Raw genomic sequence first — 20,533 nt, 5'->3', positions numbered from 1 at the left:
CTGTCCCTCTCCCTGCTGCTCTGCCAACAGCTACAGGTTTAGCCATTTTGCAGCCAGCCGAATTAAGCCTGAGAGAGGGTTAAATCTGTAGTTGCTCACTGTGCAGCGGGGGGGGACGGGACACAGATGCTGACCAAGGGGATTCTGTCCCTGCTGCATGCAGCTGGAGCCTTTACCTCTGTGAGCACAGCCCAGTGCTGCCATTCCAACTTGGAAATCAGTTCCTTCCCTGAGACATGCACCCTAGTTCTAGAGGGAGAGGGGAGGTGCCATGTGGCTTGTGAATTTAGTTCAGCTCCACATTCCCTTCTTTACAGTCTTTATATTAAGGGTGCACATTAGTAAAAATACTGTACAACTGTTGTATGCTCAGTATGAACATTTTTGTCTTTCAGCTAAAGAGAGTGAAGACAAAGAGAACCTCCCAAAAAGGACTTCTGCTGGCGGATTCAAATTTACTTTTTCCCACTCCGCCAGTGCAGCTAATGGAGCAAATAGTACAAACAGTAAATCTGTAGCAGCTCAGACGTCACCAACAAACTCTAATGGCTCTTCATCAAAGAATGCAAACTTGACTACAGCAGTAACAGCCACTAAGGTGAGAGTAAAAGCAAAGCTTCTGTACTCCAGAAAAAGAAGGGATATGAGCTGTTTGTAATATCCAAAACCTCTTAGTGAAACCATTGATTGGACTATATTAAATCTTACTCTGTCAGACCCTGCTACAAACCATTTTACAGCTGCATAGTGCTTATAAATTGTGGCAGCTGTAATCACCAAACCTGCATTTTCTGCATATAAAGTGACTTGTTTCCAAATAATTGACTATTGCAGTCGTAATGTAGTTAATTCTGTGCCCCAACATGTTTCTCATACTACTTAATGATGTGGCGTATGTAATGCAGCCTTTTTTTTCTCAGTCGTCTGTTTGGTGGAATCACTGTCATGGAATCCATGATCATGTTAAGCAGACACACAAGGAAGGGGAGCTAGTTGATACTTGAGTTCCTGGTGATGTAAAGCTCTGTTAAATGTCCAGTTTCAGTTTCTGACCCATAAGCTCTTCAGATCATGCAAGTAGAAGGGAGTCATTTGTAGCAATTTCACAGAGTCATCCTAAAAACAGTGGTTTATAAATTGGCAACTCATCAGACCCACAGCCTAGAAGAACATTCATTTCATGACTTTTAAAAAGGGAAGTGTAAATAGTGTTGGGAGCAAGATGGGGATTCTCAGGACTAAATTAAGGAAGTATTAAGCACCTCGCAAACCCATTTTAAATAATAAAAGACTATTTAAATGTTAATACTTTTCAGCTTCGCAAGACTTGGCCTTCAGTTATGCCTTTTTCTCCTTCAGACAGTTCACCTTAGTTTGTTGCCCTTTGTTTCTCCTCCCACTTATTCCTAAGGGAACAGTCAGGTTTGGTTGGGCTAGTGGCCTGGTATCTATATCCCTCTAACCCTAGGCCCCATTTTTTTTTCTGTGCCATCCAGCACCATCACATTGATCCCTGAACTTCTTCCCTGGAACATTAGTCCTTTTTTATTTTTCTTCCCAGTCCTTTTACCTATCTGGGATGGTACACCATGACAGACAGACATGAGAACTTTTTTTTTCTGTAGTTGACTGTGTGGCTACCTGAACCTCTGTAGCACTACAGGCCAGATGTTACCTTGGGACATGGGCAGCTTTCATTTTGGACACATTCTCTGAGCATGATTGTAGTGGTCCTGAGTACTTGTGTTGGCCCCATGTGATGGAGGGACCGTAACAATCTGTGCAAAGCTATGCTCTTTCTTCTTCATATGATGGTTGTCTGTTGTAATGGATGCTTCTCTTCTGGGATGCAGAGCTCATGTTGATGATCATCATCATGTGCAGGGTTTCTGGACAAGGAAGAAGTGAAACTCTACATCAGTGTTCTGTAATTCAAGGTGGAAATCTTGGCCTTCATTGCATTCAGAACTATCATGTGCAAGTCACCTGTCTGCTACTCTTTTGTGTTTCATTTGAATAGTGTGGCAGAAGTGTTTCCCCTTTTGAATGAGGGAAGAGGTCACCTCTGGCTTTGGTGTATCCATCGCCAAATAAAACTTTCAGTTGAACACATCCTAGGCCTTCAGAACATCACGACAGAAAGTCTCAGTAGAATCACCTCCTTATGCCACAAGACTGGGTGGATTGTGAATGCATTTTTTTTAAATCTTGGTCAACAGGAAGTGCTGGTCCTTTTGTTCCAGGAGAAGACCTTACAAGTCTGTGTTCCCTGTCCTTTATGCTCCTGATTCCTTGGCTAGGAGGTTTGTACACCTCGGCCCCACCCAGACCTCTGATCCCTCTGGTAGTCTTCAAAGTGTGCCAGTATTCCTGATAGCTCCTGCGTGGACGGCAGAGTTTTGGGACTAGGATGAAGTTTTGCATTCTCTTCATCTCACAGCCTGGATGCTGGATGGCTCTTCACACGTTGTCTCAGTCAGGCCTTCTTCATCCACAATGGGAAGGACTCTGCTAGCTGCACAGAATGGTTTGGATTTCCATCTGGTGCCACGTAGAAAATTCACTTTGAATGATATTATCCCAAACTTTGTCCCGTCTCTTGGTGCTTAAGAACATGGACCTGTCTCTGTTTGGCATGCAGCTGCCAGCCATCCTGGCTCAGCTCTCTGCCAGGTGACAGCTGTTTCTTCTCATCTACCCTACAGGTTTCTAAAGTGTTAACTAAGGGTTTACCTGGTCCCCATGTGGGACCTAAATTTGGTTCTTAGCTCCCATATGAGCCTACAATTTGAGTCTATGGCAAGGTGCTCTCTGCTCCACCTGTCCAGGAAAAGAAATCCTAGCACTGATTTACCTCAGCGGGAAGCGGGTGAGATATAAGTCTTTTATAGTGAGTGATCCACCCACCCCTTTCTGTAGGGACAAAATCTTGAGGACCTGCACACTGTTCTTGTAGCAAGCAGGTGGTTTCTAAATTCTACCTGAGTCACTGGATTACAAGACCCTTCTTCCAGAAACTCACTCTGCCCAAACCTTCTTCTCTGCACTCACTCAGGATCAAGAGGGCTTTGGCTTATCACCTTTCTAGGACTGAGCTCTTCCTTTAACTCTGCGGGTCTTTGCGGCGGCAGTGAAAGATTCTAAGGGCTCAGGATATCAATCCAGAGATTGCCCACGTGGATATCAGGCCGTATACAACTGGTATGATGAGGCTGCAAAACTGGAGGTGCCATTATTTGCACCACTCTGCCAGAGCCCAGGTGTTTACCATACTTCCTTTCACAGTATCTCAGTATACAAGATCTGCAAGTTGGTTACAGAGAGCTAAGAACATGCCCAAGTAAGTGTTACACTATTATGGCCTCTGGGGCAGATGCTGCTTTTGAGAGGATGGTTCTCCAATTGCTGTTCACCGAAAGGGGACTCATGAGCCCAGCCCCAGAGCACGTGGGCACTGCTTTGGAATTTATTGAGTGAAAGTAACTGGAGTTCAAAACATATGGGCCATATTCACACTGCTCCCCCTGCCTGTTTCTCTGAGGCACAGACTCTTAAGTATTGCCCTCTGGGGCTTGGGGGTGAGACAAGTGCTGCTGAGGGAAAAAGTATCTGGTCAAAGGTTCATGGGTGTGGACAGTCTCAAAGTATTTGTTATTGTTAACTTTCAGAACTACCATTTTGCTTGCTTTTTATGTAGAAAGCATAATCTCTCTCTGTTAGAGATTTGTACTATAAAATATTACAGGTCAGCCCGACCCAACTTACTTTGCTGGTGAAATCTTTTCTCAACAGATGACTTGTCACCTTTATTTCATATGCCCAGTCACTGTGAAAACTATCTTTTTGTGGGTGGAAGTCAGTCCTAATAGACTTATCTTCTGAAGCTTGTGCAGCCTCAAGTTGACAAAGGGACATCTACTGGTTTCACATAGTTGCGCATTTCTGGGGAGATATATTTTTTGCAGTTTAAATTTTTTTTTATTTACAATTGGCAGGGAAGTCTAGTTGGCCTGGTGGATTATCCTGATGATGAAGAGGAAGATGAAGAGGAGGAGACGTCTCCAAGGAAAAGACCTCGTCTTGGTTCATAAAAACCTTGGAATAGACTTTTATTGTGGGGTCTCAAATGCTGCAACTGTTCAAAGAGCTAAAAAGAGTCTGAATCAGAAAGCTTTCTCCCTTGAATATATAAGATAATACAAGGAGTAGCAAAAGACACTCAGTATATCAGCTAGAAAGGTTTAGTTCTATAAACTCAAGGCTTCCAAGGAACTTAATCTCTTTCTAGTAAATAAGGAGTCTGTCATTCAGGCTGTCAAGGAAAAAAAAAAAAAAGGTGGGTTAGTATTCAGAACCTGGATGATGGCTTCTCAACGAGGAAAGTCTCAGGTTTTGGGAGGGTCTGGGGAGGGGACATAAGTATGGTAAACAATTTTTAATATTGCAGGGTTTTCCCCAGTGTGTAACAGCTAGGAAAAAATGTAAAGCTTCAACTTCAAACCCAGTAATCTTAATTTTGTAATGGTGCTGTCCGTTGTGTTTTAGCAATTGCCTCTTTTTAAAATATGAAGGGAAAATGAATTCTATTTGCAGAAAAATAAGTCCAGACTTTGGGACCATTAGTTGCAAATTCAACCATGCTTCTGCCCGTGCAAGTAGGGAGCACCCTGTATTATAGTGCATGTTGAGTTGTTGGGTTTTTCAGTTCATGATTTGAAGCGGAGAAAAAGGAAGCCGGATTCAAAGTGGACAGTTGTGTTAATCTGCTTGTTTTTGAAACTAGATATCCAGTGATATCTATGCCAAGGATCAGTAGCTCTCGAGCAAATACTGAGAAACGGCTAGCACTAATAAAGTAGTGCTGTAAACTACACGAGTACAGCCAGCACCTCATGTTACGGAAGATACTAAACTGAGTCACGTTCTGCTTTGTTGTAGTAAAGCTCTCTCTCTTCCTTGAGCAGCGAGTGTATTTTCACATTTGCAAGTTTAAATTGTATAACTGAGGTGGTAATAAGAAACACTAACCAGTTTTGAGTAGTGTTGAATTTAGTGGCGTTTAACACCTGAGTCATTTTGGACCAAGATGGAATTATTACTAACAGTGCACCAGGCGATTTGAGGCAGAATCAACATGCAGCACCTGAATCTGGGTGTAAGATGAAAGCTGTTGTTTTTTTTTTTAAAGTAAGAAGCACATTCCATGTATGTAAGCAAATTGCAACAGAATAGGTCAATTGATGGAGGCAAACAATTTGAGGTTTTATTCTCAGAGCAGCAGTGAACTGTAAATATTTTAATGTTAGTGTGCCCATATATGATCTGAGATCATGAAGTGAGAAATTTCCCAAATTACAATTAATGTATCAGAGATGTTAAAATATGAAAACAGCTGGAAACCACCACATAGTTCACTCTTGTAATACGTGTTATGGGTCCATTTCTCCTGGAATAGTTTAAACTGAAGCAGTTCCCCTGTTTTGGAGATTTTTGTAGTTAATTTTAATTTTAGCTATTGTTTGGAAAAGATGGGCTGTCTGTGTAGATATGAAGTATAGTTTTTTCCATAAAACAGAAGTTTATTTTGTATTAAAAATACCACTGTACTTGTTTTACACCATTTGTATACATGTGGTGATATTAATGCTGAACTGTAAAATTCAGGAATTAAAATGTGACCCTGTAATTCCATAATTATTGCTTTTGTTTGGTTTGTTGTACATGGTATGTCAACTCCTAATTTTGAAAGGTGACCATTTTAGAGTATACTGTAATGAGACATGCAGTTTTTAAACAGTCAGTATATACCACTAGATCAGCTACCAGACAGAATGCATGAGATCTGAGCGCCCAGAGGCTGGACACAAAGCATTCTGATGGGTGACAGTTAATGTGCGTGGACCTGGGGGAAATACGTTGTTGCCCCTCATGGGCTCCAGGCAACCAAGAATGGGGCTCCCCCTCCTATCCATCTGAGTAAGAGACCTTAAAAGCTAAGGCAGCAACTAAGGATATCAATCCTTGGCTGCTTCAACCAAAATTGCAGTGTTGTACCCTGTTGCTCCCTTCCCTGATCTCCACTTCAGGGTTGTGGTTTTTGTGATGAGTCTTCCTTTCTCTCTCCCCCCTTAAAGATAACAAATTCCTATAAATCTATCCTTACCTTTTAATGAAGAAGCTCAAAAGTCATGCAGTATGTATGTGCCTTTCCCTTTCAGAGGCTCAAAACATCATCACCTGATCTGTAACCTTAGTTATCAGGTTTTTGGTTTTGTTCTTTTTTTTAAAAGGAAAGAAAGATTTTACCCCAAAATGTGCTTTCGTTGTTTTTCTTCTAATTTTCTCTCTGAAAACCTGTCAGGAGCTTTAAGGATACATTCAGACCAGCTTTTGAGCTTTTTTCTACAGTATGTGAATGTCATGGATTTTTCTAGTTGCTCTAGAATAAAACTATAGGAAAAGACCTTTGATGTTATCTTAAGGCTTTGGATATTTTTATCAAACTTTTTAAAACCCTTTTTATGGGTGACACATTGTGTTCCCTCTGACTAGCTAATCTCCAGGATCACCTGCCTCAGGCAAACCAAGATTCTTCTCCCTCCGATATACCACATCCTGTATGGATTCTGCTACGGGACAGCCCACATTCTAATGCCTGGGGCCCCTCCACTGCAGATTTTTTTTTAATATTACATCTGCCAACATGTATCAGTTATAAATGCTATTTTAATAAAAAGTTACATGAAATTTGGATTGGCTGGGTTGGTTTTTATTCACTTACTGCTCTAGATGAAAGCTTGCAGATACAGGTTTTGCGGGGGAAAGATGGGGGGCAGTTCTTTTCTTTTCCTCTGAGGTGACTAGTCGAAGCAGCATTTATGGTAAATGAAGTGGTAACACTGATTTCAAGATCTTGAATTCTGAGATGGGACCAAACAAAGCAACATGTCAAACTGAATAGCTGATGTTTTCTGTGCAAAACAAGAGTACGGGTTACTGAAAAAAGGCCAGGGAAGTTTATAAATCAAGGAGCCTATAATTAACATGGAAATTGCCTGTGTCTCCTGACTTAAAAGGTTTCAGTTGCATTTCCTGTGTCTTAAACATAAGATTATCAAGCAGTACTTCCTCGTTAGCTGATTAAACTTTATTTGACAACTGAACATAATTACTTGCTATAATGACAGATTCTAATAAAAGGAAAAAGTTCTGCATTTAGGAAGTTTTCAGATAATGTTCTCCATGTTGTAAATATTTCTAATACATTTTGAGACAGGGAAGTGCTTTATCTCTAGTTTTAACAAGTGTTTGAATGATTTAAAATCCATGGTTGTTCTACATATTATTAACAAGTGACTACGGCCACAGCTTTCAAAAATGGTGCCGAAATTTTGGATCCTGAGTCCTTACTGAGGTCCTTACCTTCTGTTAGGGTTCAGCCTCCAGCAGATCCAGCTGATCTTTGTGAAATTGAGTTTTCAGAAATCTTGGCCTGCTTGGTAAATGAGTTTTTACATCCAGTTTCAATTGCATCATTGTTTTTATGTATATGAAGAAATGAGTTGCTCATGTTCTGTAAAATGCATATATAAATATAATATATGTTTGAAAGCAAGCACGTCTAGTTGTTGGTTAAATAATTTATTCTAGATGAAATTCTGTTCTTTTCCTATGGCCTGAAATTCCTTGAACTACCGCTTATTAATAACTTCTTCTTTAAGTTTTGCTGCAAGCATTCTCCTCTTTAGCAGCAGTCTTTGCTTCTCCTCTTCTGACATTTCCTGAAAACAAAATCAAAAATTCTGTTACAGTAAGTAACCTCAATGGCTTTGTGGAAAATGCCGAAAAAATACCCTTTAATATTGGAACTGTCAGAGGAAGATTCCTCATGTTAAGCATATACCACAAAACCACAAGTCAGTTCAGACGGTAAACAAGAGATTTTTTTCCCCTACAGTTCAGAATTCAGCAATAAAAAATGAAAATAAAAAAATGCAATATGGGTGACCTCCCCAGGCTTGAAATTTGTAACAATCTTGTAGGTATGCTACTAGCAGCTTTATTTCATAGTCAGACTTAGGCCAGGTACAAATATTACGTTTTTACCAGTATGTGATCAGAAACCCATCAATACCAGTTTCAGAACAGAAATTTGGCACACATCAACTGGTATGAAAATGGCAGAACCTGGTCTAAGATTTGCCCCTTCCCCTCCTCTCCCCTTGTGCCCCTAAAGGGCAAATGTATACTGTTTGCTACCAATCTAAACTGGCACTTCCAGAAATCCATGCAACTTAAATTGATTCTGATTCAGGCTTTTTGAATGTCTGTACCTAGCCTTAGGCTGTTAGCATGAAGAGGGAGCATCGTACATCCTTTGCATCCCCAAAGTGCACTTTGTGCTCCCCAGCCAGAGGCCCCCAATTTGTTTCATATCCAACATTTGTTCAGCAGCAAGGTGCATAAAGGTGAATTAAAAACAAAATGGAAATCTTTATCTGCATGGAGGGCACAGGTGGTGTGGCCATGTGAACTGATTGTATTAATGTGTAAGATTCTGCCCTTCCCTACCATTAAGTCAGGGGTTCCCAAACTGGTACACATACCCCTGGGGGTATGCAAGAGATCTCTGAGAGGGTACACAGGAGAAATAGTGTAATGGCAGATTTAACAGTCATTATAATAGTTGGCATTTAAGGGGTTAAAATACAAAATGTCTGCCAGTAGGGGTAGAGGACAGCTGGAAGGGGGTATGCAATAAGAAAAAATTTGGGAACCTCTGATCTAAGTAATTCCAGAAGTTGAAAGTATCCTACTAGCCACAGTATAATTGCTAAGTCACTACAGTTAGAGGTATTTGGTGGTGGAATGATGCATTCTGGCATGGCCTGTCTAGCTGTACAACTCAGCCCCTGGACTCCTAGTCTGGGTACTGCTCGCCACACTGCCTCCTGCTGCTACCAGGATCTCGGGGCCAATCCACTCTCTTCCCTCCTCCAGCTTTTGTTTCCTATCCCCTGCACTAGGTGCAAGAGGCCCATGGTGTGCATCCTGCACAGTGTATGGCTCCTAGCCACTCAGAAGTTGGCCGGCCCTGTTATGGGATACAGGGTGCATTTACACATGCCAAATTACAGCACATTAAGGATGTGTCTACATGTGCATGTCTTTAATGTGCCTTAAAAATGGCAACTTTAGGTGTGAATAGCTGAAGTGCATTAATGCATGTGTAGGCACATTAAGGCACGTTAATGCTGTGGATGGACTGACCTGGGACTAACTTTAGTCCCACATCAGCCCATGCACATGGTGTTAATGCGCTCTAACATACATGTGTGTAGACAGCCTAAATCACCTTACTGTGTATTAAATTTAGACCTAAATGCACATGTAGATGCCCACAGAATCTTAAACCTGGAGCAGCTTCCAGGATTGAGTTCAATGCCCTGCACTTATAACCTACCACATCCTAGAACCCCTTTAAAAATGAGCAAGCTCCATCTTAAAGTAGGAAGACTATACTTGGGGGGGCGGTCACATGAAAAGATTTAACACTTCTAACAGAGTACTTCTGGCAAGTCATCTGGCACTCTGCTCTTCTGTTTCATGACAACATGCCTATCTTCCCTCAAAGGGAAGATTATACTCTGTCTTGCACAGAGAATAGTAAACACTGTCACTACACATGTTCAGAGTATGTTCTTCCTCTAAAGGTGCTGACCCCAGCTTCAGGAACCATCCCATTATGGCTCATTCTTGGGCCCTGCCCCAGTCTCCACTTAACTTTGCCAAGTGCTGCAGGTTGCTGTGACTAATGCTGAGGGGTAAATTCAGCAGCAAGGGTAAAAAGGTAGGGCTGGAGCATCAGTGGGGGGCAAGGGGTGGAAAGCAGCATGCGGTGGGACAAACAGCACTTAGCAGGCGGAAGGACCCACAATGCTAGGACATGGATTGTTGACCTCTACTGATGTACTTGCTACCAAATGAACAAACTGCACCTGTAATTGGTGCTGCCCATGCCATGTTATGTTCTCTGATCCCTTGAGCTTACTCTCCATATAAAGTATGACTTCTAGGTTTTCTGTGTTGCTTGGGAGAAGAGTCCTTTTTTTCCTGGACATGTTGCTGCCTCCATCCTTCCACTGCCCTGATCCTTCTGGATGAGGACAACACAACTATTGAAATTATTTAGTGACAGTGCGCCGATTCTGGTATCCTCTCCAATGGTCCCCAAGTACTTTGTTATAAGATTTTTACATTAAAGCTTACTCATGCTGTGTGCTTTGCTCTGTACTGAGCTGTTAGTGATTTTTTTCTTCCCTGTTAATTAAGCTGGCTTTTAAGCCCAACAAGTTGTTGAATAAAAAATGTATTTTAACATTCACCTACTGCCTGATGAAAGTTATTGCTGTGTTCTCATATTACAGAATCTTTATTGCTTTGGTACAGTGAGGTGCACTTTATTACCCCAAGTCAATGCATTGTCTAGATTGTCACGGTAGTATTCAATCTTGGCACAATATAACAGGATATCAGCTAAATCGTTCCTGACTTTCCAGTTAAAGTTTGCAGTACTTGATACCAGAAACATTATTTTATAAAAACAGCAAACTTCAAATGGAAATGACTGCATGAATGTCACAATGTTCTTATACAAACTTTTCTAACTATATTTGCATTTCAGTTAGGAGAGGATTTATTAAAACCTTATTCCATGGAAATTTTTTTTAAAAAAGAAAACAATACTGGGGGGGAAGAGATTTTTTTTTAAAAGAAACTCTTCACTTTGGCTCTTATTCCAGTTGTGTGCTACCTCAAGAAACGAACTGGAACCAGTTTTGCACTGGCACCTCTATCAACTTGGTCTTCCAGAATAACTGCTATTTCAGGTTAAGTCAGCATTGATTCACTTGCATCTGTTTTGAGCTCTTTTTTTTTTTTTTATTCCAGGTGCCTTCAAGGGTCTTTTAATTTTTCTAACAGTCCTTTAGTTAGCACATTTTAAAGTCATCTCAGTGTAATTTAACTACTTTTACATCCAGTTCTTCCTCAAAGTCTTGCTTTAAATGAGCATTTTGCTCACTGCAAGTTAAGGTGACTCTGCCAGTGACATCATACTTGGCATGGCTCCTACATGTTATTGTGAGAGGATGTAATTAACAGCTTTCTTATTGCAACATCTTTTCTGGAGAAGTAGAAGAGAAGCTACTATTGTATGTCTGTGTGCCAATAACCCTGATGTCAGCTAGACATTTCTTGCTGGGGTTTTCGCCCAAGAAAATTGCTCATTTCAATTTTAAAACAAGAAAGTCTCAAAAGTAATCAAAGCAAAAATGGAGCTTAACAGACCATAAGCCTCAAAATGAGAGAGAAGGGATTTTTATGTAAATCACCATTTCGGCCACAACATAGGAATTTCCTGCATTTCTAGCTATGTCATATCAAATTTAAAAAAAAAATACCCTTTAATTAAAAAAGCAGTCAGTCTTCAATATATTTCCACACATTTTTTTTCTGCTTTTCACTTCAAAACTAATTGTACCAATTGTATGACAAACTGATATAAAGCAAACCAGAAAGATCAAACCAAGGAGTAGGCTGGCAAGTTTATCTAACTTTTTCTCTTCTGGATTTAGGGCCTGAACCTGGCACCTGATTCTTGTATCTCTTGTAATCTCCAATTTTTTGTTCCAGTAGGAAAAGTTTCAGCACAAAGCTGGGAAGCAAAACAGTTGTCTTTTGCTGGACTTATGGCTGCATTAAATATGTAGCACAGCAAACAGTGCTTCTATCCTACATTAAAAGCAGCTTACGTATTCTTTGACTATCCAAACACCAGTGCAAAGGAAGCATTTCTTAATTTCCCTGTCTTGTTCATTTGGACTTCACTTTTCTTTCCCTTGTTTTAGAGCAGAATCTGTAGCTGGATTTAATAAGAGACGGGCTGTTTGAGTTGTGATGTTGGGTAACATAGATTTCATCAGGTAAGATTGTTCTGCTTTTTGGAGAGACAAAGATTTTTAGGGTGATAATCTTTTCTTGGGCCACCTGCATAGCTGAGATAGTTAGTTAGATAAGCTTTTGAATCCAAGACATTAAAGATATCACTGAGAAATCCTTGCCTTCTGCATAATTCCTGGGCCACCACAGTCATGACATCACTAGACCACTGCTTTTGGAGTAATGTAAACGACTGTGTCCTGCACCCTCAACTGGAATGATTTTCTGATTTCAGGCAGAAGGCAGGGTTGATTTGTACCTTAAACACCACCAGAATCAGAGATGCATAGCATAAGCTTTTGTAAGCAACAGGCTGGCTTCATCAGATGTTGTGAAGAGATTGCAGGAAGCAGAGCTAACTAGAAAGCAGTGATTAGAATAAAAATGGCAGGGAAGGGAGGAGGAAAAAGGAGGCATTGCTTAGAGACTCAACTTTGCGCTACTAAATAACTGAAGCTGTGTGTATGCATGTAAGGGGAGACAGCTTTTCTGGCAAGATGATCTTTTTATGACTCACAGTAGTCTTTTTTTAAAAAGTGCATTGATTGTACCACAAATTAGAAGACTGAGTTTTCTAGGCCAGTGTTTTGGCTATGACCACAAAGTGAAGCTACAATGGTAACTGGAGTGTGATATGGTCCTATGCATACTCCACTGCGAGTCACATGCACCCTGTGAACTCAAACCTGGAGACCAGCCTTGGCAGTGGTATCTTAACAGTACCCATCTAGTGTGCATTCACCTTGCTCCTCCTTATGCTTTGCACCGTAAGACGCATTGCACAGTCCTATTGGTCAGGTTTCCTCTCAACATCAGAATCTCAGGATGTGAAGGTCACCCAGGAAGAAGAGAGAGAAGATGCCAAATATGCCTATGGACTACAGTTCTCCAATCACTACAGGAAATAAATTTCTCCTTTTGAGTGCTTAGCCACATGCACATCCCACTGTGGATAACTCATGAGTGAATAGCAACTGCAAGACCATTTTTCCTCAGTGTGGCACAGTATTTGGAAACTTCAGTGACTGCACTGTTTGTTGAAGGCATGAATATTGCTTGTGGTGGCTGCCTTCAAGTGTCTGGAGGGACATTTTGAAAGGACCTCATGTATGTGTTAGCTCTGGTGGAGTATGCCTCTGACTGCTACTGGAGGCTCCGCTTTTAGAACCCATGAAGGCAAAGGAACAGTATCTAGACCTTTCCTTGAATTCGCCTATTGGGAATTGCCTGCCACCATTCTTGAGTCACGAATTGCATGGACCAATACTTCTCCCCAGAGGGAGCCTGTACTTGCAATGGGATGGAGAAAGACTGTGGAAGATACAGCCTTGATAAGCACTGGTGCATGTGTCAAATCCTGGTCCTTACTGAAGTCAAGCAAGGAGACAGAAGATAAAAGGCCAAGAGGTTGCGTTGACAGTGGAAACAATTGTGCAGGTAAAGTGTCAGTGGCAGGCCACGGATGATAGCAGTGAGAAATTTGGCTCCTGCAGAACAATGAGGTCTCCCACTGAAGAAAGGAAGTACAACTTAAGGACGGAGTGGTCACTGAGTTGCACAGCTTCTGGGTAGGCTGAAAACACCAATGCCTGTAGTCTTAGTGAATAAGGAAGCCCACTGTCATGCTGCAGACTCAGTGCTGGTGTTGAAAAAGCTAATGTTGAGAGTTCCCTCTACTGGTCCTTGTGATTCCATAACACTACCAGGGAGCACTATGCCCTGGCATTAAGGCACATCCAAGTTTGTTGGTGTTGCATTGCTGCCGAAGAGTCTAAGAAGTTAAACAGCAAGAAAGAGATGAGGAACACTTTTTCAGGAACTTCAACTGTAAATATTTTCCTCAACTCCTTCCATTGCCCTCCTCCCAACTTTTGACTTCAATAACAACAAAACTGTGAAGGAGTGCAGGCTCCCTCCCTAGTATTTATGCCTTCTTGGATCTTTCACCTCCTGTTCTAAGGCTGGGCCCAGATATTAACTAAGCAGGTTACACTTAAGAACCCAGCCTCACAAACTTCTCTGGCTTGGGAAATGAAGGACTTGCAAATGGCACACTTCCCTGGAACATGGGACTCTTTCAGAAAGCCAAGACACAAGTGCAGTCTACTGCTGGCCAACATAGTCCTGTCACAAATAGGTGTAGATTTTTAAGCCTGGAGACCTGGAAGAAACAATGCTTAAACAAAGGGAGTGAAGTTCTAGTTGATCTCAGATGAAGGCCTTGCTAGGCTAGGGGAAGCCACGTGATGAAAGTCAAACAAATTCTCTCATTGCTTGTTGACAAGAATAAAAAGTCTAGGAAACAAGGAAAACAAAGAAACTGCTAATTGTGAGCAGAGAGTACATGGCTGTACAGTCAAAAACTGCAGTGTACAAGGATTAAACACTGTCCTAAGATGCTTAGGAAGAACTAAAAAGAAAGAAGAACTCATTCCCCTTTATGCCCTCTATTCAAAAGCATGAGGAAGAACAAGGTAGACACACTGTAGGGGTACTGCTATGGTAAAAAAAACCCTTATATAAAGTACATATGCAGCCACAGTAAAATGTGCATGCAAACAAGCACTTGATAGCAAACAGTTGCTTCAGTGAAAATCATAAAGCATCTATGTGTTTAGCAGAGCTCTTTTTCTGCCAGCAGCTAGTATAAACAACTGATAACTTGTTAGAGAGTATACAATCTGTACTTTTTACTTTACACACTTAAGTCATTTTTACAAACCTCATGGAAAACTCTGCTGAAGAATGCTTTATGGTTCAGGTGCCCAAGGCTATAATTTTGCTCAACTTAAGATCTCTTATCTAGAAATAACAGATTCCATTCTTCCTCTGCATGAACAGACAGCAAAAAGCAGACCTACAAGCACTGGATCTTCATTTCTCCTACCAGACTTCCAGTACTCACTAAGTATTGTCATCTGCATTTTCAGTTTAAAAAAAAGGAAACATTCCTTTCTTTGGCTGTGATGCTGCTATTCATAGGCAGCATAGTCTACTTGTATTATACCAAACAGGTTCTTTAAATTTATTCTTGCCTCTACCACAGAATGACAGACTACAGCAATGAACTTTTAGGCCATCCCTCAAAGACAGCTAAAGACAGGAAATGGAAGTGCCTTTATAGGCTATTGTGCTAGTTTTAAAGAGATGTTAGCTTTCCCATGATTCCATTCCTCTCGCAGAAAAACTGCTTCCAATATATCCATCCTTCAGACTGCCTGACCCTTCTACAGACTTAATATTACAAACTCCACAACACTAATTGAATCTATAGGCAATTTCTTCACTTATCATATACCCAACACACTTTACTAAGTTTCAAAGGAAAAGGAACTAACCCTACTCAAATTTTCCGTAAAATAAGATCATACATTCCGGAAAAAATCCAACTCACATCAATGACCACTAAAATTGTTCTGCATATGGTAGCAAAGAAAAAGACTAATATTTGAGGCAACTAGTAAGAAAAGTCCCATTTTGCTAGCAGGTTAGGCCAAGTTGTCAATTAGTGAAATAACTGAACAATATTAGCTGCATGAACTTGAATTAATTATGAAAATGTACTATTGTGGGAAAATATATTTAATTCTCATTTAATCACTAAGCTTTCCTTTCCTTCTCATGATTAGATTGTTGTTAATTGTGCACAGATATTTTGCCGCTATTTCTACAATTCCTTGCTTGTTCTTTTGTCCTGTTTCAGTACTGAGCTGCAATATCCATGTTTTCACTGAAGTGCCCTGTGACGAGGCTAGCCATGCTGATTTAAAACGTTTACACCGTTCACCTCTTTAGGAGATAATGCCTCTTCTTTCTGATCTGTATTTGATGGTGACTGTACATTACTTCTTGACTCCTTCTTCATAGCCATCAGTACATCTCTCTTCTGCTTCAGGTAATCTTCTCGTTGTTTGAGCTCATGTACTCCAAGCTCTGATAAATTCTGGAATTATTTAAAAGGTGAATTTACTTGAAAACTGATTTCAGAGTGTGCACACACTCGTGTATTTGTTAATGAAGGGGCATGGAATTTAGCTAATGCTTACCTTGATATTTGACCCTAGAAATACTGAATGAATGAGTGGAGTTGAATGAATGAATGAATGAATGAGAATTAAAGTGCCACAGTCATCCAAAGTACACCATACATGCAGATGTTAAGAAACTCTTAGAAGGGCAAACTCCAAAAACTGAATTCTGTTCCAAGGCTAAGATTTCTAGGTCTAGTTTCTACTGAATTATAGCTGTCTGAAAATTAGATCACTGAACTTACTGCAAAATTAGTTATATACAGAAAATTTCCGCAAAAAACTCCTTGCTTCTGACAAAAGAAATTATACTGGTTATATAATACTGTTTATTATATAATAGCATTATACTGCTGTTTGAAATCTTGCCCAAACTTTAAGTGGAGCAATCATTTTACTTACAAGTCCTTCAGTCCCAGCTTCTCCTGTTAAATTTTCTGAACAACTTCCAGTTGCCTTTTTCTTAGTCTCTTCTTTCACTTTGGTTGTGGCAAGCTCTGGAGGGTGTTCTGGCTCTCTTATCGGACGCTGCACTGGCCTTAATTTTTCCTTAGTGGATTTCTGTGTTTCTTCTAGACAACAATTTGCCATAAAAACAAATTAGAAACACTGCAGATGTAGATATATCAAATTAAAAGATGTTGGATAAATTAATATTCCCCCAACATTGGAAAGTCTATTCAATTAGAAGTAAACTTCTCACTGAGACAGGAAATAGTGGAATAACCTTTTTTTGTGAGGGTAAGCGCCAGAAAAAAATACTTCATATAAATATGTTGGTACTGTGAGATCATCTTGTTCTCTAGAGCCAGGTTCCTGACTCTGGCGGCACCCAGACCTCCAAAAAAGATCCCAAACACAGAGTTTGTTTTGGGGACGGTAGGAAGAGCGTGGGAAGCATGCTTCATACAAGGTAAGGCTTTCTAAATCTCCCACCATCTCAGACACTTTCTTCAACAGAAAGCTAATGGCTATACTGAAAATAAAACATGGAGAAGTTAGGTCTCAACAAACTTGCCTACCCCTATGCACTGATTACTTCAATAAATGGTGGCAGTTAGGCATCTGCATCCAGAAAGTCTTACAATCCTGATCATACCTATCAAAGGATTAAAAAAAATACATGACCAGACATCCCTCCATGAACAGTAGAACCTAGGGAGAGTGCCAAAATATTCTAAACTGTGAACTTAATCACACTCACAATTCTCCTGGCAAAATCTTGTCTGTTAAATTGTCTATAGACAGCCTAAGCAGCCAAAACTCCAGAGAGAAATGTCAACAGGTGTGTTCCTGGTTCACGGCGTGGCTACTTTTTTAGATTACTGTACATCCATTGAGACTTCTGAAGATCCCCTGACGTTGTATCATAAAATATATAACGTCACGAGTAACCTGGCCTTATATATACTCCAAACAATTGTCTTTGAGGTATAAGGTGAGAACTGTTTTTCCCCCAGAACTCAAGGATCCATCTACAACTCTACTAAATCTAAAATCATGTCCTTAATCAACTAATTCTCTAGCAATGGAAAAACATGCATTCCCAACCTATATAAACATCCACTATAACAACCAAAAATTGTATAGATACACACTATACCTTCAACAGCCAAGATGGATCACTATGAATTAACAGTGCTGTTTCCCTTGTAAGAGCATACTTTCTTTTGTATTTGTGCTTCTCCTTTTCTTTAGTTCAGTCTAAATAAATTTTACACACAAAACAATATTAAGAGAATGTTAAGGTGGCAAAGTCAAGCACTCAGATTTTGGAAATGCCAAAACTAACATTGCCTGTGTAACCTTAATTAAGTACCCTTGTGTGATGACATTGATACAGTCTTCAGTTAAATGACTGTCTACTTATTGTTTTCCATTGCAGATCTCCTAGGAGACAAAGAGAGGCTTTAGTGTGCCTGAGTTTTCATTACATTGCAAGGCCCTTGAGCATCCTGTTGATGACAACATATTTACAACCATTTGTGTATGCAGTCATCTATCCCAATGCCAGCTACTCTTATTACTGTTGCAACATAGATATTAAAATCTCACCAATGGACTGATTTTCAAAAACAGTGTTTCTTTCTGGAAGAGACTCCTTTTCCTTTTTAAGAAAGACCTTCCTCTACTAACTGGTACATACTAATAAATACTAGTTGTACTAGCTATATAGGACAAGCAGTGAAGATTGGTAAATTGTCAGCTTAATGGTAGAATAATAGACAAGTGATGTCAAAAACATGCACCCTACCAATCCTCTCTTCTCTATAGGCACAATTGGTATGGTGGGAAGACAGTTTCAACTAGCCCTGTAAGGTGTACCAACCAAAATGTAAGGCCTGATCCATGCTATGACTGACAGTTACAGAAATCCTATTAATGGAAGAATATGGACTAATCAAATATGAGAACAGATGTTTTGTAAGATTTCATGAATTGTTATCTTTGCATGGTGACCGATCAAATATGTCAAATTTCTTTCTATTGTTGCAAAATGAATTACTACACTAAATCAGAGCCAATCCAGGTGTCTGTGAACAGACTAAAATCAAATTACACAGTTCTGTCGACAGCTAGAAGTACAGATGAAAAAGCACAAAGTGTAAGGTTGAACCAAAGATCACAGCACAAACGGGCCTGCAGAATATAACCTGCAGAAGTAGGTTGATGGCTGGAGCTAAGAGTAGGTGATTAACATATGGCTCAACATGTCTTCACAAACCAAAGGTGTTTTCAATAATGGAATTATCCACACAAAACTACAAGAAATCATCAGTGAAGTGCCTCATTTTCTCACTAGATGATGAAATGCAATACCGCTTGTATCATGGCTGGACATTTCAAATCACTATCAGAAGCATGGGTCTTTCTCCAATTGGCTGGCATCAATTTTGCCAAGAACCACCAGGTCATACCATCCAGCAGAAAATTTATTAAATGCCACATGTTGTTCAATGCATCGTTCCCTGAAACTGAAATATGTACAACAGAGACCTGGCCAGCTGAAGACCCCTGAACGATAAGAACTAAAGTTCTATTATAGAAAAGAAACTTATTAAAATCCCACCTAGGGAGACCACTAAGAAATGGAGAAAGAGAATATGAACACAGCTGTCAAAATACCTTGAGTGAATCATCTGAATATCTGTCTAGAAAAACAAATCACTAACTGTGAAACTGGGCACCCACCTTCATTCCAGTTCCAACTAATACATAAAAAATTACGTCTATATGTGTATTAACCAAATGATGAATTAGTTGCACTAAACTAAATGCTTCTCATAAAATAGGTATCTTAGTTAAAACCCTCTGAATAAAATGTATGATGATAATTCTATTTAACTAATAAGATTACTCTTACTTATGGATTTAGTGCAACTTCTAGATAACTAATTAAGTGGGAGACAATCATTACACTAAGTTTAATACTATGTATTACAGAAAACTGTATTTCCTTATTGTGAAAGATACTGTGAGGAAAAACCCTCAGCATTTCAAAGACTTCATAAAGCTACTACAAGTAAGAAAACTAACCTAAAAAAGAAAATGTTTTGAATTGGCTTGTAAGCAAGATTTACCACTGTGTAAACCTTTAAAGTGGAATGAAAACCAACAACAGTAACATTTTCGAGAAGTTAAAATAGTTTCAAAATAATTACGTATGAATTATGTTCTGGGATGAAATATATAAAAGTCTTCAATAGGCACACATGCCAAAACTAGGCTGGGGTGCATCTACACATACCATTAATGCGAATTAATTAAACCCCAGCATTCATATAAAACTATATTGCTGCTGGGCACTGCATTTACATGTGTCTGGGACTACAACATGTTGAGCCAGGGGTCAGCCTGCCAGGCCAGGGCTGCTCCCCCACCATCTCAACGTGCTGCAGAGGGGCTGGCTGGGGCACAGGAGTGCTCTACCGTGGGGCTAGCTGGCAGGCAGCCCCTGCACTGAAGCACCCCTGTGCCCCAGCCAGCCCCATCAGCATCTACAAGTGCACTGTGGCACATTAAGTGCTGCTGGAGGATAGTACATGTGTTTACAAGTACTAACCTACAGTGGAGTTAGTTTCCTGCAGCCTGACGGCCACATGCATAGACACTGAGACTTTACTTTGGAGCTAAGTAGCCTATATAAATTCCTAAATTCTACTATGGAATTGTTTGGTTGAACTGAGCAGTCCCATACCTCCATGGGCATATAACCTTAATTAGAGATAAAACCTATATTTAAGGACCCATAGTTCCATACTAATGGCAAAATCACATGCTCAAGAGAAGTGCATAACTAGGATACAAGTTTGTATTTATAAGTAGATTGTGGTAAATTAGCTGAACTAATTTCTCTCAAACTAACATCCTATACCAAGTTCAATGTTTTGAACTGTGAAGATTAAAATATTGATCTATATTTTGATATCTTTAATTTCTTCTTTATTTCAAAAAGTATTTTTGTTAATACAGTATAACTTCATAAATTTGGCATCCTTGGGATC

The 20,533-nt window shown here is 40.0% G+C and overlaps 2 protein-coding genes across 7 annotated transcripts in view; one reads left to right on the top strand and one right to left on the bottom strand.

Moving 5' to 3' along the window:
• PPP4R3B (protein phosphatase 4 regulatory subunit 3B) overlaps positions 1 to 6,751 on the top strand; it is a 44,190-nt gene extending 37,439 nt beyond the window's left edge. For both annotated transcript variants that reach the window (XM_090049788.1, XM_090049793.1), the window contains exons 15-16: positions 396 to 598; positions 3,996 to 6,751. In XM_090049788.1, the coding sequence (XP_089905914.1) occupies positions 396 to 598; positions 3,996 to 4,091 (299 nt within the window). In that variant the 3' untranslated portion in view covers positions 4,092 to 6,751. The remainder of the gene's footprint in view (positions 1 to 395; positions 599 to 3,995) is intronic.
• CFAP36 (cilia and flagella associated protein 36) overlaps positions 4,174 to 20,533 on the bottom strand; it is a 47,486-nt gene continuing 31,126 nt past the window's right edge. For 2 of the 5 annotated variants that reach the window (XR_016442690.1, XR_016442692.1), the window contains 4 exons: positions 16,431 to 16,600; positions 15,788 to 15,943; positions 7,423 to 7,781; positions 5,242 to 6,920 (listed from right to left, as the gene is read on the bottom strand). Coding sequence is in view for 1 of the 5 variants with exons in the window: in XM_090049805.1 (XP_089905931.1) it covers positions 7,692 to 7,781; positions 15,788 to 15,943; positions 16,431 to 16,600 (416 nt within the window). In the remaining 4 variants the exon portion in view is untranslated. Of the gene's footprint in view, positions 4,313 to 5,241; positions 6,921 to 7,125; positions 7,782 to 15,787; positions 15,944 to 16,430; positions 16,601 to 20,533 lie in introns of those variants that run through there. The other 3 variants (XR_016442691.1, XR_016442693.1, XM_090049805.1) reach the window with 3 other exon arrangements.

This window comes from Crocodylus siamensis, chromosome 1 (assembly GCF_052110815.1).
Source record: "Crocodylus siamensis isolate JL-2025a chromosome 1, ASM5211081v1, whole genome shotgun sequence".
In the NCBI taxonomy this organism is placed as follows: domain Eukaryota; kingdom Metazoa; phylum Chordata; order Crocodylia; family Crocodylidae; genus Crocodylus; species Crocodylus siamensis.
The sequence above is the reverse complement of the archived record's forward strand: the minus strand, read 5'-3'. Positions and strand labels throughout refer to the sequence as shown.